This window comes from Mesocricetus auratus, unplaced genomic scaffold, assembly GCF_017639785.1.
Source record: "Mesocricetus auratus isolate SY011 unplaced genomic scaffold, BCM_Maur_2.0 Super-Scaffold_100007, whole genome shotgun sequence".
Lineage (NCBI taxonomy): Eukaryota > Metazoa > Chordata > Mammalia > Rodentia > Cricetidae > Mesocricetus > Mesocricetus auratus.
In genome coordinates, this window is record NW_024429191.1 from 10,100,491 (window position 1) to 10,124,004 (window position 23,514).

Consider the following 23,514-nt stretch of genomic DNA (forward strand, 5'->3'; position numbering starts at 1 on the left):
TACACTCAAACACAAATCTTTTTTTAAAAGTGTGCGTTACTCGGGAGGCAGAGGCAGGCAGATCTCTGAGTTCGAGGCCAGCCTGGTCTACAGAGGGAGTTCCAGGACAGCCTCTCAAAACAATACAGAGAAATCCTGTCTCGAAAAACCAACAACAACAAAAAATGTAAGTTAAAGCTTATCAGTTGAATCATAGGCCACTTACAGAGTAGTAGAAAGTTTTGCCGACTTGCCTTTATCTGCTAAGAGCAAATATCTAGAACATACGAAGAATGACAACTGGACAGGACCACCTTTTCTAGCTTAACCGGACTGAGACTCAGAAGATGGAGAAGTAGGCATGCCCTTTCTTCCTTTCTGTTATGGTCAATCCTGGTTGTCACCTTGATCTAGAATTACCTTTGAGGGACTTTTTTCTTATTTGAGCTGGAAAAGCTAAGTCAGGAAAGAATAGAGGAGAGCAAGAAAAGAGATACCATAATAGAGGGGGCCCTTATAGGTTTAAAGAGAAATCTGGCACTAGGGAAATGTCCAGAGATCTACAAAGATGACCCCAACTAACAATCTAAGCAATAGTGGAGAGGCTACCTTAAATGCCCTCCCCGATAATGAGATTGATGACTATCTTAAATGCCATCCTAGAGCCTTCATCCAGTAGCTGATGGAAGCAGAAGCAGACACCCACAGCTAAACACTGAACTGATATCCTGGAATCTAGTTGCAGAGAGGGAGGAGTGATGAGCAAAGGGGTCAAGACCAGGCTGAAGAAACCCACAGAAACAGCTGACCTAAACTAGGGGGAGCTCATGGCCTCCAGACTGCTCAGCCTAGACACATGGGGGAGGGCCTAGGCCCTACTCCAAATGATATGACAGACTTTGAAGATCCCCCATGGAAGGCCTCACCCTCCCTGGGGAGTAGAAAGGAGAAGGGATAGGGGATTGGTGGGGGCCAGGGAAGGAGGGGAGGGAGAGGGAACTGGGGTTGACATGTAAAACAAGCTTGTTTCTAACTTAGATTTTAAAAAGGGGAAAAAAAACTAAGTTATTGTTCTGTTGATGTGAAGAAATGCTATGACCAGGGGCTGGGCTCAGCAGTTAGAATCACTGGCTGCTCTTCCAGAGGTGGAGTTCAATTCCCAGCAACCACATGGTGGCTCACAACCTTCTATAGTGGGATCTGATGCCCTCTTCTGGCATAAGGCACACATGCAGAGCACATAAATAAGTAAATAAAATAATAAAAAGAAACACTATGACCAAGGCAACTTATAAAAGGAAACACTTTAACTGGGGATTTGTGTACAGTTTTAGAAGGCTAGTCCATGACGGTCATGATGGGGGGCATGGAGTCAGGTGGGCAGGCAGGCAGGCAGGTAGGCAGACATGGCACTGGAATAGTAACTGAGAGCTTACAACCTGATCCATGGGCATCAAGCAGAGACTTTACCTGGCATTAGCTTCTGAAAACTCAACCACCCCCAGTGACACATTTCCAAGAAAACCACATCTCTTAACCCTTTCCAAACCATTCCACTACTGGGAACCAGACATTCAAACGTATGTGCTTATGGGAGCCATTCTCATTCAATCCACCATAAAGACACCCTAAGTCTGAAGAGTTTAAGATGGGAAGACCCTAAATATGAGTTCCATCTTCTGGAGGCATCTCACCTAAGAGGACATGAAGAAGGAAGCTTTTGCTTTTTGCCTGCTTGTATTCACTCTTGCTTCCAACGGTCTTGCAGCTGAGACATTACTTCCCTGGTATTAGAACCTATTTCTTCAGGATTCCAACGTAGACTGAAGAATTCCTAAGACATCCAGCCTTTCAGACTGAACAACTACTGGATTCTTGGACTTTCCATTAGGGGACAGCCATTGTTGGACTAGCCAGACCACAGCCTGTAAGCCACTCTAGTAAACACTATATATATATTCAATCTGTTTCTTTTCATTGAACGACTTTTCTTCCCAATGAAGTCAGAGAGTTCAGCCTCAGTCTCCATTTTTATTTCCATCGTCACCAGGACAACGTCTTTGGCATTTGTAACACACACAGAAGAGCTGTGTTTACCCCACCCTTTCCCTTCATGGGAGCTGGGAGAAGCTGGAATATTTGCACATCGGGTTGTTCCTTCAACAAAAGGAATGAATAACCTGTTAAGCACCCGGAAGGCTGGAAAAGGACATGTTTTCTAGCCTGGTGACCTCTGTGTGACCAGAGACCACATCAGACACGCCCCCAGACTCTTAACATAAGCTTGTTTTTCTCAGCTAATCTATAAAACCTATCTTTATGGAAGGTGTCACATGTACTTTACAAAGAGATTCCATGTGGTCACATCTCATATTTGTTTAGTTTACTTTGTTACTCAAGGAGATTTATGTATGCTTTACTGTACACATGAGATTGAGTTAATTATCACCAGAAAATTTTCTACCAAATTGTGTTTAGCTTTTTTTTTTTTTTTTTTTTTCGAGACAGGGTTTCTCTGTGTAGCTGACTGTCCTGGAACTTGTTCTGCAGACCAGGCTGGTCTTGAACTCAGAGATCCACCTGCCTCTGGCTTCCAAGTGCTGGGATTAAAGGCATGTGCCACCACCGCCCGACTTGTGTTGTATTTAAATGTGCCTAAAATAATCTACAGTCTCCCGAAGTTTGAACCAACATTGGCTACTTAGTAGTGTTGACCTGAACTGTATTCTTGCTTCCTAATCCTTTCTCTGCAGGCTTGACTTTTGAAGGCCACAGAGACCCACAGGCAGTCACAGAAGTCCCTGTGACCAGAGCAGAGCCCAGGATGGTGGTGGCCCTGGTCTAGACAGTGGAGAGAGCCTGATAGGGCTCTGCTGGCTCTCCTTATGGCCCCCATGCTGGGTTTTGTCTCGGTGGTTTGAGATTTTTATTTTCTGTTTGTTAGAGACTGGCCTTGAATTAGCTAAATACCCAAGGATGATCTTGAACTTCTAAACTTCCAACCTCTCCAGTGCTGGAATTCTAGGTGTGAACCACTGAATCTGCTTTATGCAGTGCCAATATCAAACTCAGGCCTTCATGAATGCTAGGCAATCACTATCAGCTGAACTGCATATCCCAGCCATAGTGTTAGCCTCCAATGAAGAAGAGAGGGGAGGGGAAGGAGGAAGGGAGAGAGGAGGGGAGGGCAGGTTCAGTTAAGATGGGACAAAAGGGGTCAGTTAGAGACCATCCCTGTGGAAATGTGTGCAAGAAAATCCACAGAATCAACTAACCTGGGCTCACAGAGACTGAACCAACGAACAATCAGGGAGTCTGCCTGGGAGTAACTTAGGCCCTCTTTATATATGTTACAGTTGTGTAACTTGGCCTTCTTGTAGGACAGTGGGAGCAGGGGCTGTCTCTGACTCTGTTGCCAGCTTTTGGGACCCTTTCAGCCTACCAGATTGCCTCGCCCAGTCTTAATAGAAGAGGAGGTGCCTGGTCTCACTGCAACTTGATATAGCATGGCTGGTTGACATCCATTAGAGGCCAGCCCTTTTCTGAAGAGAAACAAAGGAGTGGATGGAGACGGTGGAGGAGAGCGGGGAGAAAGAGGGGATTAGTGCACCACCAGCGCTTGGCGGAAAATAAAATTTTACAGCTTGATCAGAGAGCCTGTCTTGCTGTCCGTTCTTTGTGTCTCTTGTCCCATTATTCCAGGTTCCCGTGGGCTAAATCTTCATTGTGCCCTGCTGGCCAGGGCACAGACACCCTGATGCCAGCTGCTCCTGGACCCTTAATCTCAGACCCCAGACTAAGCAGTCATAGCACCGGCCAAGGGCTCCAGAGGAAGGCAGTTTTACTAGGAAATACATTGGCCTGGGCTTTGACATTGCCTGAGCAGTGGCATCGGGTTGAAGATCTGTAGCACTGCCCCTCATGACTGATGGACCTGGAAGATGTTGTCCAGGAGATGAGAACAAGGGGCCCGGCACCTCCTGCAGACTGTGTCTGAGTTTTAGATAGAATGCTGAGGAGGCAGCTGAAGGTGTCTCCTTCCTGTCTGCACACACTTCCACAGGGCTAGTCTCTAATAGACTCCTTTTGTCCCATCTTAACTGAACCTGCAGGCCAGTGGGGGGCGCTGAAGACCTGACGAAGAAGACAAAGACCAGACTATCACCCTTGGTCCCAGGCTGGCCCTGATGGTCTCATACCTCAGGGTGTGCGAATCCCATAATGCCCCTCCCCGTAAGACTTGGACTCCTTGGCTCTGTTGTGACGCTGTGTGGGTGGGGCAGGAGACCTGGAGCTGTGGTCCAGGTCAGTAATGCCCAAGAGTGCAAGAGTGCCCATCATCTGATTAGTTCCCAATGCTGTATCCAACAGGGCCAAAGAAGGCACTGGGTGGGACTAATGGTCACTTAGGGTGGGTCTCCCCACTGGGACCCAACGTAGTCGCAGCCCTCTCTAAGTGCATCCTGATGATGTGGGGTCACTGGTTCAGGCAGGGGTCGGTAAACTTCCTTCCCTGAGGAAGATGTGAACAAGGTCCAATTCTTCATTCTAAGATCCCATAGTTCCCCCAGAGCAACTGATGAACTCCTTGGCTTTCTAACAGCATGAGTACCCACCCACAGAGGCAAGAACCAGGTGACCCTGAAGCAGCATGGATGATGGCACCCCACAGCCCTTGACTGAGAGTAGGTTGGGCTGGGAGGGGAGGGTGATGTCCTGTGGGCAAAGTGCTGGGTGGAAGATTTCTGAGATCCTCCCCAGGCTGCAGAAGAAGCCACAATCCAAGTATTTGGGGGTGTCCCTATGCCTACAATGAGCTTGGCTTCTCTATTTATCTTTCATCTTCCCCGAAGCTTCTCCATCTTCCATCTTCCCTGAAGGGCTCCTGTCCTCTAGGAAAGAGCTGAAAGTATGCACTTTTGGAGTTTAGCTTGACTAACGGAGTCTCTGTGAAATTTACAAACTGAAACCATCTGTCACCCTGAGGACAATGAAAACTTTTCTGCCAACATGGGCTCAGACACTGTCCTGTGCTGTGGTCTGGCCTGTATCAGTCCTACACTGCAGGGGCCATCTATTCCAGACTGATGTCTTTGGGGCTGTGAATGGAACCAGCCGTACAGCCCCAGGTCCAATTCTGAATGGGGGTGTGTGGATGAAGGAAAGCCTAGCTAACCAAAGATGCTAAGGACAAGACAGAGACATCTTGTCATCTCAAGAGGGCTCTCAGTCAATACTGGAGACCACAGCTTATTTCTTTTTTTTTTTTTGGTTTTTCGAGACAGGGTTTCTCTGTGGCTTTGGAGGCTGTCCTGGAACTCGCTTGGTAGTCCAGGCTGGTCTCGAACTCACAGAGATTCGCCTGCCTCTGCCTCCCGAGTGCTGGGATTAAAGGCGTGCGCCACCAACGCCCGGCTGACCACAGTTTATTTCAACATCATCTTAAATAACTTCCCAATAGTGGGGTACTGGCAGAAGACATCTATTATCATGTATATGGAGCTGATACCACATATTTTCTTTTTTGTTTGTTTGTTTTTGGTTTTTTGAGACAGGGTTTCTCTGTGGCTTTGGAGGCTGTCCTGGAACTAGCTCTTGTAGACCAGACTAGTCTCAAACTCACAGAGATCCACTTGCCTCTGCCACCCGAGTGCTGGGATTAAAGGCATGCACCACCACTGCTGGCCACATACTTTCTTTAATCCTCAAAATACTCTTGAGCTGCACTTCCTCATTAGCCTTCAGGGTGGGTGTAGGCTTACCCAGGGCCTATGTCTTTTGTTATACAAACTAGAAGCCATTCCCAACCAAGGCCCGGCAACCTCCATCTAAAAGACAATAGGAATTCTGAGCCTCTGGAATTCTGCGGCTAGGCAGAGCATCTTTCTAAAATATTATATAAGGCCCGACCGCTAAGGGGCTCTCTGAGCATATCCACCCTGTTTCTATCCCAGCCGCCTCCTTGAGAGTTTTCCAGGGGAGGCTGTGCTCAGTGACTGGCTGGAGGAACATCAGAGTCAGAAGTAAGGGACAGGGACATGGTGGGCTGAAGTTAGGAAAGGCAGCCATGTTAGATGAATTGCTTTGATGGAGATCCCCCAAGGGTGGAGTCTCCAGGATCCTCTGTAGCAGCAGTTCTGGGTCTTACGGCTGCCAAGAAATGCATTCTCTGCAGCTCTGTTTGGAGGCTGCAAAGCACTGAGAGGTTCCAGGGAGTCCTGCCTTGCCCCTGCCTGTCCCCTGAGCTGCTGCTGCTGTAGCTCAGTGACATAAGTCAGTCACAAAATGAATGGGGCTGGAGAGATGGCTTAGTAGTTAAGGTCATTTGCTGTATTGAGTTCGATTCCTAACACGCACATGACAGTTCACAATCTTTTTTTTCCTTTTCAGTTTTTTTTTTCCAGACAGGGTTTCTCTGTGGCTTTGGAGGCTGTCCTGAAACTCACAGTCAAGTGCTGGGTTTAAAGGTGTGTGCCACCAACGCCCAGCCTTCCTTTTCAGTTTTTGAAATAGGGTTTCTCTGTGTAACAGCCCTGCTGGATTGGAGCTCATGCTGTAGACCAGCCTGGCCTCAAACTCATAGAGATCCGCCTGTTTCTGCCTCCCAAGTATTAGAATTAAAGGCATGAGCCACCACTGCCTGGCCTCTTCTGATCTCTTTAAGCACTGCACTCAAGTCACACACACACACACACACACACACACACACACACACTCCACATACTTTTGTTTGTTTCTTTAATTTTTTTTTTTTGAGACAGTCTCACTTTACAGCCCTGGATGTCCTGGGACTCATTATATAGACCAAACTGGCTTTGACCTCTTCGTGCTTCAGTCTCTTGAGTGCTGGGATTAAAGTTGTGCATTTCCATGCCCAACAAGAATAAAATAAAGCTTAAAAAAATGGAAAACAGCAACAATAACAAAACCTGTATGATACCAGTAACAAGGTCTCCAGAGAAACCAAAGTCATAGACATAAAAGCAGAATGGTGGGCATGAAGTGTCAAATATCCCAGATGAAAGAGACAGAGCTGGAGAACCATGGTGCTGGCTCTGGCTGTCCCCACGCAGATGTTTAGGATCCTGTGCCTGCATCACAGGCACCTGTGCGTGACTGAAAGTCGGGATGCTTTACTGAGCATGGTGGATTGAGTTTCTCTTGTTGCTGCTACTGCCATTGTTTGATTCTTTCCATTATTGAATGGACTACTGTTTGTTCATCTGGTTGCTTTTAAAAATATTGACTTAAAAGAAAAACCTGAATCTGCCTTGTATCGTTTCAAAGCTTTGACGGTGCATAAAGTCGGTGTAAACATTTGCATGCAGGCGCTTAATCCAACTGCCTTTCCCCAATGAGTGAAAGTCTAACCTAACTTCTTCCTCACTGGTCACTAGAATTTTCTGTGTTAATTAATCAATTTATTTATTCATTGCGTTTTTTTCTCCCTTTCTTTCCTTATCTTTTATTTTTCCTTTTGATCCAGAGTCTTCAAGTCTTCACTGTATTCTGGGCTGGCCTTGACCTTCCTCGGCTTCCTGAGTGCTGGGATTGTAGTCCTGAGCTCCTATATCTGGCTGGTTTTCCATTTTTTTGAGATTTTCTGATGAGAGCAAGATTTTGTATGTGATGAAATCCAATTCCCTAAAACTTTGAGAAATCATCTTTTGGTTAAGACTTGCAATAAATATTTTATTTTTGTTGTTTGAGGCGTAGTTGGAGTTTATTATGGAAAGTCTTGCCATAGATTTAGGCAGGGGCGTCAGGGGGAAAAAAAAAACAGGCACTCGGGGAGGGTGGAGGTACTCAAGAGAGAGCAAACTCTCACCTTTCCCTATGACCGCATCTATCTGGGCTTATTTTGATACAGTCAATATTTATATCTTACTGTTAGTTTATTTTAATCAGTTAACTAATTTAGTTGTCTTGTGGCACTGTGGCTCCAGTCTAGGGCCTCAAGCACATTAGGCAAACACTCTATCACTGGGGACATCCTCAGTCTCATATTTGTATCCTGGCTGTTTACAGTTGTTCCCTCTGTGTTTAGTAGAATAATTGCTTTGCTCACAGTGGTCCCTCTAGTCCTAATGTTACTTTATATCCTTCAATCATTTTCTATGCCTACCATCTCCCTTTTGAAACTTCTTTCTAGATTTCCATCTACACGTTTCCTACTCAGATAACACATTTATCAACCTTCGCAGCTTCTCTTCACTCCTCTCTCTACTCCATCAGATAGCATCCAACTGTTAAGTCTGGGTCGCTGTGGATAAATGTTCTGCTTTTAGCATGTGTTATCTATTAAAGATATAGTAGCCTTTGCTGTGACCTTTGGTCTCCTTTGCTGTCCGTTTCTGCAACTGTCTTTCCTTTTGCTACTGATGTTTGTCTCAACTGTTTCAAAACCTGTCACAGATCTCACAAGTCCTGTGCCTGAGAACACATTCACACTGCCTGACCCTCTGCTCAGAGAAGTGGTCCAGGTTCTAAGATGTTCTAGTCATGGGTTAAAATGTTGCTTTGTGGTCAGTTTGCATCTACTGTTGCAGTTGGAAAATTCCAAGAAGTGGGAATTTTCACCCTTTCAGTTTTTTTTTTTCTCTCCCGAGATAGGGTTTCTCTGTGGCTTTGGGGGAATTTTCAGCCTTTCAAACAATCAGTGGTTTTCTTAGGATAGCTATGGTGGTGACCTACACTTAGGGCACTGAGGTAGGGTAGCTGAGAGTTCAAGGTTACCCTGGTTTCATAATGAGACCCAATCTTCAAAAGTAAAAGACAGGATCTAGCCCTTGCTCTTTGACATTAGTGTGGACTTGATCCAGTCAGAAGCCAACCGCAGACAGGACTCAGCTAAGAGCAAGGTGTTTGGGAAGAAGCAGGGAAGGGACAGGAGGATGTGTGCTTTCAAGAAGGTCCCTGGAGCCTGTTGGTAGAGGGCCGGAGAAGCCAGCATCATGTGCTCTGGAGTCCCCATCCTGAGGGACAGGGATTGAGCAGTTATCCTCTAGCGCTCCTGTAGATCACCGGAACCTAAGGAGACTCCTGTTGAGCTCTAGTGGGCAGCAGAGCCAGCAGAGCTAGGTGCTAACCCTGGAATTGGAACCTAGCCCCAAAAGGTGCAAAAGGTTGAGACTGGAGAGATCTCTGCTGGAATGGCTCAGCTGCTAAAGGCACTCACTTCCCAGCTCTGATAACCTGAATTTCATGCCTGAAACCCATGTAAAGGGAGGGAGGCAACCAATATCTGATCTCCAAACATATGCTGTGGCACATATGTGCACTCACACACATACTGACATGATATGTGCATGCACACAATTATGTTCAATTACAATAGTAAATGAATAAGCCTGACTCTGCATTTGACACAGAGGGTCTGAGTTGGTTCCTGTGGTGTCAATGGTTTTGTTTTGTTTTGTTTTGTTTTTGCAAGGTGTGTGTGGGAAGTAGGAATGTGAGCTCCAAAGGGAGGTTGCCTTGAAATGACAGGGGTCTCTGAGTCCACTCTAAGGCTAAGACTGCAGGGAGTGTGAGTTCTGTGACAGGATACTCCACCTAATACATGGATTATTGAAAAACAGGCTGTGCCAGCCAGCATCTGCTTTGAATGAAAATGCCCACTTGTTTGTGGTAGCAAGAATCTAGACACAGGGGCTGGAGAGTTGGCTCCCAGCAACCGCATGGGAGCTCATAACCATCTACAATTAAATCTGGTGCCCTCTTCTGGCATGTAGGTAGAACACTATATATGCAATAAATAAAATCTTTAAAAAAAAAAGAATTTAGACACAACCTCTTCAACTAAAATGGGTAAATCCCTACCTGTTTTGAAAGATCAATTTATTTTCACATGTAAATGTTTTCTGACACACATGTATGTGCATTGTGGGCATACCTGGTACCAAGAAGGTAGAGGCCATAAGAGGGTAGCAGATGCCCTAGAACTGCAATTACAGATGATTGTGAGCCACCATGTAGGTGCTGGGAACTAACTGCATGTCCTCTGTAAGAGCAAAAAGTGCTCTTAACAGCTGAGCTACCTCTTCACCCTGCTAGTGGCCTCATCAGAGGAGCCGCAGGTAGCAGTTGAGCTTCAGCCCACCAGAGTGCAAGGCTCTGATGGGTGAGTCTCAGATAGGCAAGGCCCCAAGGGCTTTGGCTCTGGAAAGTCTCTTGCTACCTCTGTGTTTGCCACTGCCATTTTTTTGTATCTGACATGGTGAAATAAAGATTTTATACAATAATAGTGTTAGTTTAAGTAGGATTTTTTTTTTTTGGTTTTTCGAGACAGGGTTTCTCTGTATTGTTTTGGAGGCTATCGGTCCAGCCCAGCCTCGAACTCACAGAGATCCACCTGCCTCTGCCTCCTGAGTGCTGGGATTAAAGGCGTGCGCCACCACCGCCCGGTTTAAGTAGGATTTTTATAATTAAAAATTTCTAGCAAATATAGTAAGGGATTATGATAGAGGTTAGTTTAGTAAGAAAATTAATATAGATAAAGGTAGGATATAGTGTTGCCCTCACCCCTGATAAAGCAGGGACTACAGAGGATAAAAAATAGAAATAGGAACAAGGAAGTGTCACACATCGAGGACTTATGAGTTTCTCTTGAGGAGTTATATAGATTATGGTTTAGATTAATGATTAAGGAAAACAATTGAGTCCCAGGAGTTAAGCTAATTGAGTTCTTTTAATCTTGATGTTCTCTTAATCTTTTTTTGTTTGTTTGTTTGTTTGTTTTTTCTAAACAGGGTTTCTCTGTGGCTTTGGAGGCTGTCCTGTAACTAGCTCTTATAGACCAGGCTGGTCTCGAACTCACAGAGATCCGCCAGCCTCTACCTCCTGAGTGCAGGGATTAAAGGCGTGTGCCACCAATGTCTGGCAGATGTTCTCTTAATCTTTTTTTGTTGTTATTGTTCTTTTTTGATTTTTTTTTGTTCTCTTAATCTTAACCTTGATGTGTTCATGGGTTTTGGTGTGCATCAGAGCTAAAACAAAACCTTTCAATGACTTCATGTAACTAAAAAACAATGAATTGGTTGGTTAGTTAAGATAATTAGACAGAACTCTAAAACATGAAAAGCAAAACTAGAAACCTGTTTTCCTGGTATTCATTATAAACTACTGCCTATGGAAACGGCTATGGCTGAAAGGCCCCCAGTCTATGGGAAGTCCAAAAGATAAATGTTTAACTGTGTGTGGGTTCTTGGGGATAATTTGTTTTTCACCTCCAATATGTAAAATATTTAATCATGTAAAGGAAATGGGAAACATGTTTTTTACTTGTATTCATTGTAATCATTCACTTAAAAAATACAATGTAACCTTATTGTAACTTTTATATTGCTTGAAAGATTTCACTGGGATATATAAGCTGGAAGGGAAAAAATAAACACACACAGAAAGGAAACATCAGGGTAGAAGAACAAAGCAGAAAAAAAATAGAACAAGCAACAAAAAGAATAATAAAATGAAGAGCTAAGCTTTGGCCTTCAGAAAAGTCTTCATGCGTCTGTCTGTCTGTCAGTCCAGTAGTTCACCTGCTCTGCATGTCCTCTTCAGTTTTTCTGACCTGCTGAAGACTTGCCATTCATCAGCACTCTAGGTGAGATCCTGATATGTTGGAGGGGTGTGTGTGTGTATGTGTGGGTGTGGGTGTGGGTGTACACACACGAGTGTGTTTCCTTTTTTCATTAGCCCAGAGAATTAAGTTTTGCTCTCTCAGATAGAAAGGCAATTGGATGATTAGTTCCTGAGCTGCTGAAAGCTGGTTCTTCCAGCAGCGTCACCTCCTGTTTCTTTTTCCTTTCCTTTCCTTTCCTTTCCTTTCCTTTCCTTTCCTTTCCTTTCCTTTCCTTTCCTTTCCTTTCCTTTCCTTCCCTTCCCTTCCCTTCCCTTCCCTTCCCTTCCCTTCCTTCCCTTCCCTTCCCTTCCCTTTCCCTTTCCCTTTCCTTCCCTTCCCTTTCCCTTTCCTTTCCCTTTTCTTTCTTTCTGACAGGGTCATATGAACAGCTCTGGAAGGCTTAGAAGTCACAGCCTGGGCTACAAAAAAAATAGAAAGAAAGAAAAAAGAAAAAGAAAAGAGAGGAAGGAAAGAAAAAGAAAGGAAGGAAGAAATCAAGCTCTCTCAGCCTCCTAGGTGCTGGCTTATAGGCATACATCCCAGTATCCAGCTTAGATAAATTCCTGTTCTAATCCTTATGAAAGAAGTACGAACCAGTCACACCAGCACTAACACAAACCACAAATCTGTCCTGGATAGATTATGGAATTTATTTTATTTTCTTTTTTTTAGACATATAACCTTGACTGGCCAGGAGCTCCTTATGTAGATCAGGTTGACCTCTAATTCACAGGGACCTGCTGGCCTCTGCTTCCTGAATGCCGAGGTAAAAGACACACACCACCATACCTGGCTGAACATTGGAGTCCCACAACCATGAGATGATGGCTTAATTTCCTTGACTTTATAGGTCCTGTGGCAGACACAGATTCACATGACAGTGTTGAGGAGTAGCTTCCCTGAGGGCTATGGTCAGTCCTTTACTGTCAAAGCTCTATTAAAAAGATTGACTGCCTTGGGTGGGTGGTGGCTCTGGGTTCATCTGGGTTCATGTGGTGCCCCTGGGGACTATGAAGTCCAGCATCATTATCTATTGTCACAGTGATTTGTATGACAGGGAACAGACCTACTCTGGCTGCAGCATTGAGGGGTGTCCCTGGAGGAAAATTTGTGACTCTGTGTGGCTTCAGTGTCAGAAACAGGGACCAGGGTCACCTGCCAGCACATGGGAAGGTGTTCTAGAGGGTCTGGCTAACATATGACATCTATCTTCTCGGCCCATCTTTCAGTATTGCCCAGCTATCCACATAGCATTTGGCTGTCCAGCAGGGTAGATGGTATTCTTTGGTTCAGCATCGATGCAAACTGGACCTGTGGTCCAAGACAGAGGTGGGTTACTGCTCACTGTTGCTCTTGTCTAATTTCCTGTTGCAACACTGAGTATGGGGCAGAGAAGGCCCTGAGGTCTTCAAGAGGGAATCCAGATGGGTGTGGAGGCACATGCCTATAATCCTGGCACCCAGGAAGCAAATAGGAGACCCTCTTGTCCAAATTTGGTCACCTTATGAAGTCCTGGGTAGATTTGGGGCCATAGTTTAACCTACATAGGGTCCCCTTCTCATTGAACCCACAGAGCCCCTCAACTCCTTTTTTTTTTTTTTTTTTGAGACAGGGTTTCTCTGTATTGTTTTGAGGATGTCCTGGAACTCGCTCTTTAGACCCGGCTGGCCTCGAACTCACAGAGATCTGCCTGCCTCTGCCTCCTGAGTGCTGGAATTAAAGGCATGTGCCACCAACGCCCGGAGTGAGCCCCTCAACTCCTACAGCATCAGAACATATGCTGCTCTTTGCCTGGCCTCAGCATACACACACTCAGAAAAATATTCTGTCCTCTAAGCCTCAGATGTTTCTAACACATCTTCAAGCCTTCTTCAACCAGCATAGAAAAGGTTGCAGGACCAAGGTGAAACAAGGACAACTCACTCCAGGGACCCATGTGCTGTTTGTGACTCCATAGATGTATCTGGGTCTCAAAGGCCCTAACAGAGGAGACAGGCAGGCTCATGGGGAGTTCCTCTAAGGTCTTCCTAAGGCGGGGCTTCTCTGTTTCTTCTCCAAGCCTGGATGTGCTCATGAACTGATTCAGCCACTGACAAGGAACCAGCTGATCTGGGAGCCAGAGACACTAGAAGTCTGTAGTGGTTAGGGTCTTACAGAAGTGGGCAGCTAGGATATGGACCTCCATGCCTAGCTAAGCGGTTCGCAGACAGTAAAGGCAACAGCTTGGCCTCTCTCTTCCACACCTCCATGTGCATGCCACATGGGAGAGGCCATGTCCCCTTGGACCCAACTATGTGCTCTGACCCAAGAATTCTGCAGTGCTTGGATGCCTCCTCCGTGTCCGTCAGAATGACCCTATAAGATCTCTGAGAGTGTAGCTCACATACTGGTATATCAGCAGCTCCAGGTGCCAGGCTTCTGGGGGTGGAGGGGTGGTAACTCCAGCCAAGGACAGAAGGAGAACATGTCAGGGTCTCTCCCACAGACTAGTTTCTCCATCTTGTTTTTCCCTTTTCAAATATCCAGTTTGCAGCCTTACCCACCTACAACAGGGCTTCCTGTCAAGCTTGGCATACCCCGACAGTCCACCCTGTCTGTCTGGGAGGCGGTGAACTTGCACTGGCTGGCCAGCTCATATCAGCCCCAAGGACATGCATGTGTGGCCACAACATGCACCTCCTGGAGTACAGATGTTGCATCTGTGCCCACATCCTGTGGGGGAAAGATAAATGGGACCCTGGGAAGCCTCAAGGGAAGACAGAAAGTGGAGCATAGCTGCTTCTATATACCAGAACCTTTGTCCTCAGGTGTCCTGGTTCAGAAGCCGTTGTTTGGAACCAGCAATCTCTGTGATTCTGGGATGCTGTGGCTGCTGTTCATCACCCTCCCCTATCTGGGGAGCACAACGCCTGTGACTCCTGGTGAGTCCTAACCCCAGCCCTTAGGCTGTCCCAGGCTCAGATTCCTGCTCTAGATTCCCTGGGATTATGTCAGAATGTCAATTTGCCAGGAATCTCACTGACTCCCGAGCCTTGAAAACTTGTGCCTGGTATCTGATGCCCCTACTTGCTTTCTCAGACCTTGGCTCAGGACAGGAGTTGGTAGGCATCGTTGGGGGCTGCCCTGTCCCAGTCAGTCGGTTCCCATGGCAGGTCAGCCTGAGATTCTACGATATGAAGAGCAAAAAATGGGAACACATCTGTGGGGGCTCCCTCATCCACCCTCAGTGGGTGCTGACTGCTGCCCACTGCGTGAAGCCGTGAGTAAGGTCACCCAGTCCTTTGTCTGGGAGCAGATGGACGTTGGGAGGTGGGTGGTACTTTGTTGGCAGGGTTCCCATTTGGAGGCAGGGTTTTTGAGACCTTTCTGATCCCTATGTATGTTCTGAGATTAATTTCCTTACCCTTCAGCCTCTCTGAGGGGTTCATTGTCCTGTCTCCCAGGAAAGAATTGGAGGCTTGTGGCTTTCGGGTCCAAGTTGGGCAGCTGAGGCTCTATGAAAACGACCAGCTGATAAAAGTGTCCAGGATCATCCGCCACCCCAAGTTCTGTGAGAGGCTGTCTGCTCTGGGGGGTGCAGACATTGCTCTGCTGAAACTGGACACCCCAGTTGTGCTGTCTGAGCATGTCCACCCTGTCACCCTCCCTGCTGCTTCCCTGAAGGTCTCCCCAAGGAAGACCTGCTGGGTGGCTGGCTGGGGTGTCATCGAGGACAGCAGTAGGTATCGGGAAGACCTAATGTCCATTGCCAGCACTGTTGGGAAGAGGTGGAAGCCCTCAGCTTTGGTTCTCACTGGCTTTTCTCCACAGTGCCACTGCCACCACCCTACCATCTACGTGAAGTATCAGTCCCCATTGTGGAAAACAATGATTGTGAACAGAAGTATCAGAACAATTCTTCCTTGCACAGCAAGGCCAGGATCATCAAAGAGGACATGCTTTGTGCTGGGACGGAGGGCCGGGACTCCTGCCAGGTGATGACCTGACTGTCCTCTCTCCTCTGTCCCTGCCTGGCCCAGGCTCTGGGACCCACCCACTCTGGCATCATGGGATGCCTGGAGGGCTGATTCCTGCTTTTTCCCCACAGCGTGACTCCGGGGGCCCTTTGGTGTGCAGGTGGAACTGCTCCTGGGTCCAGGTGGGTGTGGTCAGCTGGGGCAGAGGCTGTGGACTTCCTGACTTCCCTGGTGTATACACTCGAGTGATGAACTACGTGTCCTGGATCAATCGCTATGTCCCCAAGTTTCCAGAACCCTCAATGGGGCCAGATGGGATTCATGCAACGGAAGAGACCCTAACAACTCTTGTTGACCCCTTCACTCCTTCTTCTGGTCCAGCCTAACCCTATTAACCTTCCCTATCCCATGGTAACAAGACTTCTGCTCCTGGTCTAAAGTCTCTGGTGTACCTTACCTCTGGGAGGGTGGGGCTAAAGCCACATTCCTCAGGAGTAGGTGGGCAGCCCATATCTCCTCCTTACCCTGTTTCCCATTAAATGATGGATTGGCTAATTGATGTCTGTTTGAATTTTGAACCCAGAGCTTGGCACTAAGGGTTGGGGTTGAGCTGGTAGAGTGGGACATTTCCCCATTAGTGCCTCCGAGCCCTTGGTGCTGTGAAGAGGAGATGCTCACAGTCACTAAGTTAGTCCACACCACTCTGTGGAGCCCAGACCTCCCAAATGTGGATGGGCCTGGGCTGTTCCCACTTGCCTATTCAGGCTCCAGGAATCCTAGGCACAACTCAGATCTGGGGCACTCCCCAACAATTCAGTCCTCAGTGGTAATTAAATGCCCTTTTTTGAGCCTATGTGGCCTTTCAAAGAATGGTCTAAAGTACTGGCCCCCTTTTTCTTTTTTCCTTCTTCCTCTTGCATGTTTGCTGTGCTTGTATGAACATATGTGCATGTTCACGTGTGTGTGTGTGTGTGTGTGTGTGTGTATGCACATTTGCACGTGCAGGTGCAAACCAGAGGTTGACATTAGGCACTTTCCTTGATCACTTTCGATTTAATTTACTAATGCTGGGTCTCTGTCTGGACCCAGAGCTTGCCCATTCTGTTAGTTTAGCTAGCTTACTTGCCTCAAGAATCTCATCTCGGGGGCTGGAGAGATGGCTCAGAGGTTAAGAGCACTGCCTGCTCTTCCAGGGGTCCTGAGTTCAACTCCCAGCGACCACATGGTGGCTCACAACCATCTACAATTCAACCTGGTGCCTTCTTCTGGCATGTAGGCAGAACACTGCATATGTGATAAATAAATAAATCTTAAAAAAAAAAAAGAACCTCATCTCTGTCTCTTGAGGGGGGTGGTTAAATGGACTGCAACAGGGGATCTGAACTCTAGTCCCAAAGCTTGGACAAGTGGTTTATGCACTGAACCACATCCCTAGCCCATTTTGTTTTTGAGAGAGGGTCGCATATATCCCAGACTAGCCTGGAGCTTACGAAACACCTGAAGATGACCTTGAACTTCTGATCCTGCTGCTTCCACTGCCCAAGTGCTGGAATTACAGGTGCGCACTACCAGTGCCATTATGTGGTCTTGGGGATCAAATCCACGGCTTAGTGAATGCTAGGCAAGCACTCTACCAAAGGAGCTACAGCTGTATCTCTCAAGTGTTTATTTCTTCTACCCACAATGCTCTGAAATCTTCTGCAGGTAGCTTGAAACCATTATGCCTTCATCTTACCCCAGATGGATGTCATGAGAGGAGGCAGGTTCTTCAGGGGCCTACAAATGTGTCTGTCAACCTAGTGCCTAGGAAAGACTGCCCTCTCTTAGCACTCTTGGTGGCTGAGCTTTGCTTCTTGAGGCTCTAGCCTCTATCTCAGAAACATTAGGAAATGATTATAACAGGGACCCCAGAGAGCTTACTTGTCCATCTGACATGTGAGGGTACAGGAGAAGGTGCAGCCTGCGATCCAGTAGGTGGGCCCTCTCCAAAGTCTACCTGTGGGCCAACCCTGGTGTGTGTAAGCCACCATATCCACAGTGCTGGGTGGAGCAGGCCCAGGGAACAGACTCACTAGGCAGTTGAATCAGGGAGTCGTCTGGCTTCCTGCAGTAGGTAGGCACCAAGTGGGAAGGAGTTCTCTATTAGGTGACTAAGAAGCTGGTCACAAAGGACCACGTGGTCTGATCTCCACAGAGAGTGGGCTGGTGGCCACCAGGGGTGAGGGAAGGGAACCAGGACAGGAGGTGAGAGCTAAAAGGCACAAATGTCCTTCAGAATGAGGAAAATGATGTAACGTGGAGTGTGGGAAGGACTTGCACCCCCAGGCATGAGCTGAAACCCACACAGCTACACTCTTTGTGATTTGTTTTTGAGACAGGGTCTCACTCCATAGCCCACGCTAGCCTTGAACTCTAAGCAATCCTCCTGCTTTAGCCTGCCAAGTGTTAGGATTACAGGCATGCACTATTATGAGGAGTAGGACTAGACTCATTAAGTGGGTGAATCGTATGGTGTGTAAACTGTGTAAACTACATCTCAGTAAAGCTGCCAAAAATAATAAAGTGAAAAAAATCCACTTAATAATAATGCCCAGCCATTATGTTTTTATTGCTTCGAGAAGAGAGTGTGTGTTCATGTATGTACTCACATGGGTCAGAAGACAACTTACACGACTTTGTTCTCTCCTCCCATCTTGAGGGTTCTAGGAATTGAACTCAAGTCTTCAGGATTGGTAGCAAGTGCCTGCACCCATCTAGCCTTCTTGTTGTCCTAAATAAACTTTTTTTAAAAAGTCTGGCACAGTGGACCCTGGGGAGTGTGTGTGTGTGTTTGTGTGTGTGTGTGTGTGCGCGCGCGCACGCTAACTGCTGCCTCTCTCAACATTTGACCAAGTGGCACTGGCGTGTCATACTGAGCTGACAGTGTGACTGCCTGTGTCACCTGGAGGAAGCTTTGGGGTCAGCTCTGCTGGACTGTTGTGAAGATGGGATGGAGTGCCAGGTAGCCTTACTAGAGGCTCTGGGTGTCCCTTCTTTTTCTTCCTCTTGCAAACACAGCCAGGTCTTGGCCAACTGTGAGGTCCATGGACAGTTGTATCCCTCTTGCTAGGGACAGTGGCATTGGTTAGGCACTTTCTTCTTAAATGGTCTCATTATGTAGCTCTGACTGGCCAAATTCATAGTAAAAAGCAGAAAAAAGGAGGGTTATTCAATGTGGCCATATTGGAAAGGAAGACAAAGTAACCCGGTGACTCCTCAAGTCTATCATCCGGGTCCTGACGAGAAGCTGAGGCTTAAGTAGTGGGCCAGGGTCACGCATATCTAAGCACTCCTAGTCAAGATGAGGTCCTGCCTACCGTTGATCCAGCATTTGTTTAGTCTATGAGGCATGGTGGGGACAGCATAGCCCAGCTAAAGAATGGGTTGCAACACGGCAGATAGGGCTGGACCCAGGGGTTTTATGGGGAGCACTTCAGTGACCAGCAGTGAGGGAGTGTCCTCAGAGTTCACACAGGTCATAACACAGGGCTCCAGCAGACCTAAAGCCCTGGGCCAGGGTCTGGGCGGAATATGGAAGCCTAGTCTACCCTGGTGGCTATGAACTTGTCATCTGAGGCCAAACACAGGGCCTCATGACGGTGACAGGCATGGCTGACCACTTGCCCCCCTCTTCTCTGTATCAGGTACAGGCCCAGCAAGGAGCTAGCCCTTCACCCTTCCCTGTCCTTTAAGCATTATAACATAGCCAAGTCCAACAACCTTTAGCCAGACAGGCCATCATGTCCTGCTTCCTACTCTGCTGGGTGCTTCCTGTTTCCACCTCAGGTGCTCACGAGACTGAGGCATTCTCACTTGGCCCTGGGAACAAGGCTGGAGGGATCACCATTCCCCATGCAGATGTACCCCTGAACATGGTGTTTTAATTGTGATGAAATCACATGTAGCCCTCACTGGCCTCCACCCAACTGCCTAGCTGATGACAATTTTGAATTTCCGACTTTCCTGCCTTTGCCTCTGTAGTGCTTGGGATCACAGATTTACACCATACCCAGATTATACAGGGCTGGGGCGGGACCTAGGGCTTCATGCTTGCTAGACAAGTACTACTAACTGAGCTCCACCCCTGGCCATGTTTTCTTTGTGAGCATCTTATTTTTAAGATGAAGGAAACTGGGTTGCTTAGGAGATAAAAAGTCTCTGTCATAGCCAAAGAACAAAAATATTTTCAAAGTTTAGGTGCACACAGTTGCTTTGGAAAAAAAACAAAAAAATAGCCAGAAAAACAAACAAACCCAAGAATCCATGACGCTACATTCTCATTGCCAAGGTTACATTCTCTGACTTCAGGGCAGGGTGACTCTCCTAAACATGTCATCAACAACTATGTGTGTTCCAATATTTGTAGAGGGAAATTGCTTTCTTTCATTACAACTCATAAACATTAGTCATCAGCAGTCTGTCAACCGATTTATGCAAACCACCCTTCTGCCCCATGGGTCCTGCAATGATCGTCTCTGTAGGCATTGTCTTGTCAGCTAGGAAACCTCAATCATTGATTTAGTTTTGCTTTGTGTCTGTGTGGGAGAGAAACAAATGCAGCAGTTTGGCCATAGAGTCTCAGAAGGAAGAACCAAGGCTTTCTGGAGGAAGGGGTGCACCAGAAACTTTGATGAGTTAAGTAATCTGTTCAGGACTTGAAAAATACCCCAAATGAAGCCATGTATGGTGGCTCATGTCTATAATCCTGGCATTAAAGAAACTCAGACAGGAAGGTTGTGGTGAGTTCAAGGCTAGCCTGGGCTACAGAATCCCTGCCTCAAAACACTAATGACCCTGAAGCCAATTAAACCAACTATGTTCCTTTCCTTATGGGAACGCAGTATGAAATGATTGCAAACAGCAGCCTCTTTGGGAATGTTACCTTTATGGGTTGCCCTAAGGGACCTTAGAGACAATTTTCTGGTGGCTATTAACACCTCTTATTTCAATGTTGTTCCCAAACTGGGCTCCAAGCAGGTGCCTTTGGGAAGCCCCAGGGCACAGTAGTCAGGGTTCGCACTGGCCAGCTCATCCTGTCCATCTGAACAAAACTGCAGAATAAGGAACATGTGATCAATTGAGGCCCCCATTGATCTGGGAGGTACACCTCAGAGAAGTGGGGCTTTCACCAAATTCAATGCAAATGAGTTTGATGACAGCTCATCTCTGATGGCTGTGGGGTGAAATACAATCCCAATTGTGGTCTCCTGGGCAAATGGCAGCCCATGTTCTCCTGAGGGTTTCCACTGTACCGTCCTGCTTTCCACCAAATCACTTTCTGAAATAAATCTCACGTCCTGTGTGAGAAAACAAACAAACAAACAAACAAGATGACAACAACAAGACTATCCCTATAACAAGAGAGGCCTTGAGGTGCCTGCCTGTGGCAGGTCTGCAAAGTGACATTAAAAACTGGAGAGAGCTGGAAAGATGAGTAGCCACTCTAACGAAGCAAAATAAGCTCACAAACCTCACACAACTCTAACACAAGTTTAAGATGCATTAAAATGGTCTTCCTTGCCGGGCGATGGTGGCGCACGCCTTTAATCCCAGCACTCCAGAGGCAGAGACAGGTGGATCTCTGTGAGTTTGAGGCCAGCCTGGTCTACAGGGTAAGTTCCAGGACAGGCTCCAAAGCTACAGAGAAATCCTGTTTCGAAAAACAAAAAACAAAACAAAACAAAAATACTCTTCTTTTTCCTTTTCAAATCCTGTCTGGTGTCAAGGCACTCAGGCAAACACAGCCCCCCAAACCAGACAAATGATAGAAAACCCAAGGCTGGGCCCAGCTCTGTCCAAGCGGCCTCAGCAGCGTCATTGGCCTTGGCCCTGGGGCCAGGTGGAGGCCACCCTGTTAAGAGTGTCCCTTCCCCGAGAGACTTGAGCAATGTCTATCCCCCTCCTCAAAAGTATGATTCCACTGAAGTTTACCCTGGGGGAACCAGTTAGTTTATTGGGCTTACTTAGAGAGAACACAGGTGAGACATATTGAAGCATGGGTAACTCCAAAGCAACTTTCCTGGAAAGTCTTCACCCAGCACAGGATGATGGTTCCACACACATGGTGCCCTTATCTAGTTAACCTCCCTGAGTATACAGAGTCTGTGCTCTGTATTTCCTAGATCCAAAGGACATTTGCAATTAGAGCACAGTCGAATTAAAATGGCTATTCTGCTTTCATTTCTGGTGCTATGATAAAATATCCTGGCAAGGTAACTTTGGACAGACAGGGTTTATTTGGCTCACAACTCAAGGTCACAATCTGTTATTGCAGGTGTTGTGCCCAAATTCTGAACCCCCAAATCACCAAGAGGCCCATTTCAATGCAAAAACAAAGAGTCTTTTATTGTAGATGTTTAACGAGCTAACTCCATCAGCTCGGGCCCTTCACCCCGCCACCATGGCGAATGGCTGGAAAAAGACCCCAAGCAACCTCGAGGCAGGGATCTTAAAGGGCAGCATAAGGAGAGTGTCTAGGGGTATGAAACAGTCTCAGGATTGTTGTACTTCCAAGTTTGGGTGACCCGCCCTGTATTGATTGGTCAACTGGTTTTTATGGCCCATAGGCCCTCCTCCTAGGGTGGTTGTTATGTTCTGCACGTCACTGTCCGTAAATCACACCCAGAGCCATAAAGCACAGCTCTGCCAGCTAACTTTTGATTGGCTCCTTGCCACGAGGGCATCTGACCTTAGTGACCAGGACAGGAGCAGCAAGGTCATGCAAGCACATGTTAGCCTGTCATGGCTGCTAAAATGGGGTACTGGTCACTACACAGGGAAGTGAAGGCAGGGAGGAGAATAAAAATATAGATAATTGTTTGATCCCTTGTTCTCAGCTAGCTTGCTCCTCTCTTACATAGTTGAGGACCTTCTTTCTGTCTAGGGAATAGTGTCACTCATAGTGGGCTGAGTCTCCCTACATCAGTTAACAACCAAGACAAGACCACACAGACATGCCCACAGGCTAATCTGAGCTAGATATTTTTTTCTGACTCTCTTCCCAGGTGACTCTGGGCCATGTCACTGTGGTAGTTTAAATAAGAATGGCCCCTATAGGCTCTCGGATTTGAGGGCTTGGTCACCAGGAATTGGCACTGTTTGAAAAGATTAGGAGGTGTCACTGGGGATGGGCTTTGTGGTTTCAAAAAGCCTACTCCAAGCCCAAAGTCTCTTTCTTCCTGCTGCTTGTGAATCTGGATCTGGAAATAGACGTCTCAACTCCTTCTCCACCACCATGTCTGCCTGTACGTCACCATGCTCTCTACCATAATGACAAAGGACTAAGCCTCTCAAACTGTGTGCCAGCCCCAATGAAATGCTTTCCTTTATAAGAGCTGCCTCAGTCATAGAGTCTCTCTTCACATAACAGAACACGACTAAGACAGTTATGTTGATAAAACTAGCCAGCACAATTCACTCCTTGTCAGTTTGATTCATAAATATGCCATCTAAGCCATAATTTTCCATTCCTTGTCTCCAAAGCCTCATCTGTTAACATGATATAAAGTAAGTCCAACTCCAAGAAACTCCCAAATGTGGGAACAAGAGATCTTGGCTGGAGGCCCACTTCCCCATCAGCCTGGGAGCAGGCAGCTGTAACCTACTGCAGAGAAAACATGTTTACCAAAAACATGTTTTCTAAAAACAATCCAGAGCCCATAATCACAAATAAAAACATGTTTACAGGAGCAATAAATTCCTGACAAAGGCTCACCCATGGGAACACCCTGACCTTGATCTTTTCAATGACTAACCACCTCTTCCTGACCCCCCCACCCCTGCCTCTGGTGTCAGGGTATATAACCAGCCGGGGTAAGAATAAAGCAAAGCCTTCTTTCACCACCGACTGGTCTCTGTGTCATCAATCCCGACACCCTCTGCAGATTCTCGGTCCCAGGCTGTGCGGACGAGGCACCC

The 23,514-nt window shown here is 46.9% G+C and overlaps 1 protein-coding gene and 1 pseudogene across 1 annotated transcript; both read left to right on the forward strand.

Moving 5' to 3' along the window:
- The first annotated feature begins 14,356 nt into the window (after nucleotides 1–14,356).
- On the forward strand, nucleotides 14,357–16,113 carry LOC101842986 (mastin). The gene is made up of 5 exons (XM_005081572.4): nucleotides 14,357–14,523; nucleotides 14,681–14,861; nucleotides 15,046–15,320; nucleotides 15,413–15,576; nucleotides 15,690–16,113. Exons 1-5 carry the CDS (start codon nucleotides 14,463–14,465, stop codon nucleotides 15,942–15,944), a joined length of 936 nt encoding a protein of 311 aa, XP_005081629.1. The 5' UTR covers nucleotides 14,357–14,462; the 3' UTR covers nucleotides 15,945–16,113.
- Nucleotides 16,114–20,391: 4,278 nt separating this feature from the next.
- LOC121141639 lies at nucleotides 20,392–20,515 on the forward strand (annotated as a pseudogene).
- The last annotated feature ends 2,999 nt before the right edge of the window (nucleotides 20,516–23,514 follow it).

What these genes read in the sequence shown, in the direction of transcription:
- LOC101842986 (XM_005081572.4), top strand. Translation starts at nt 14,463, where the DNA reads ATGCTGTGGCTGCTGTTCATCACCCTCCCCTATCTGGGGAGCACAACG. An exon ending in CACAACGCCTGTGACTCCTG is followed by an intron (nt 14,524 to 14,680) that starts GTGAGTCCTAAC and finishes TTGCTTTCTCAG; the next exon opens with ACCTTGGCTCAGGACAGGAG. An exon ending in GCTGCCCACTGCGTGAAGCC is followed by an intron (nt 14,862 to 15,045) that starts GTGAGTAAGGTC and finishes CCTGTCTCCCAG; the next exon opens with GAAAGAATTGGAGGCTTGTG.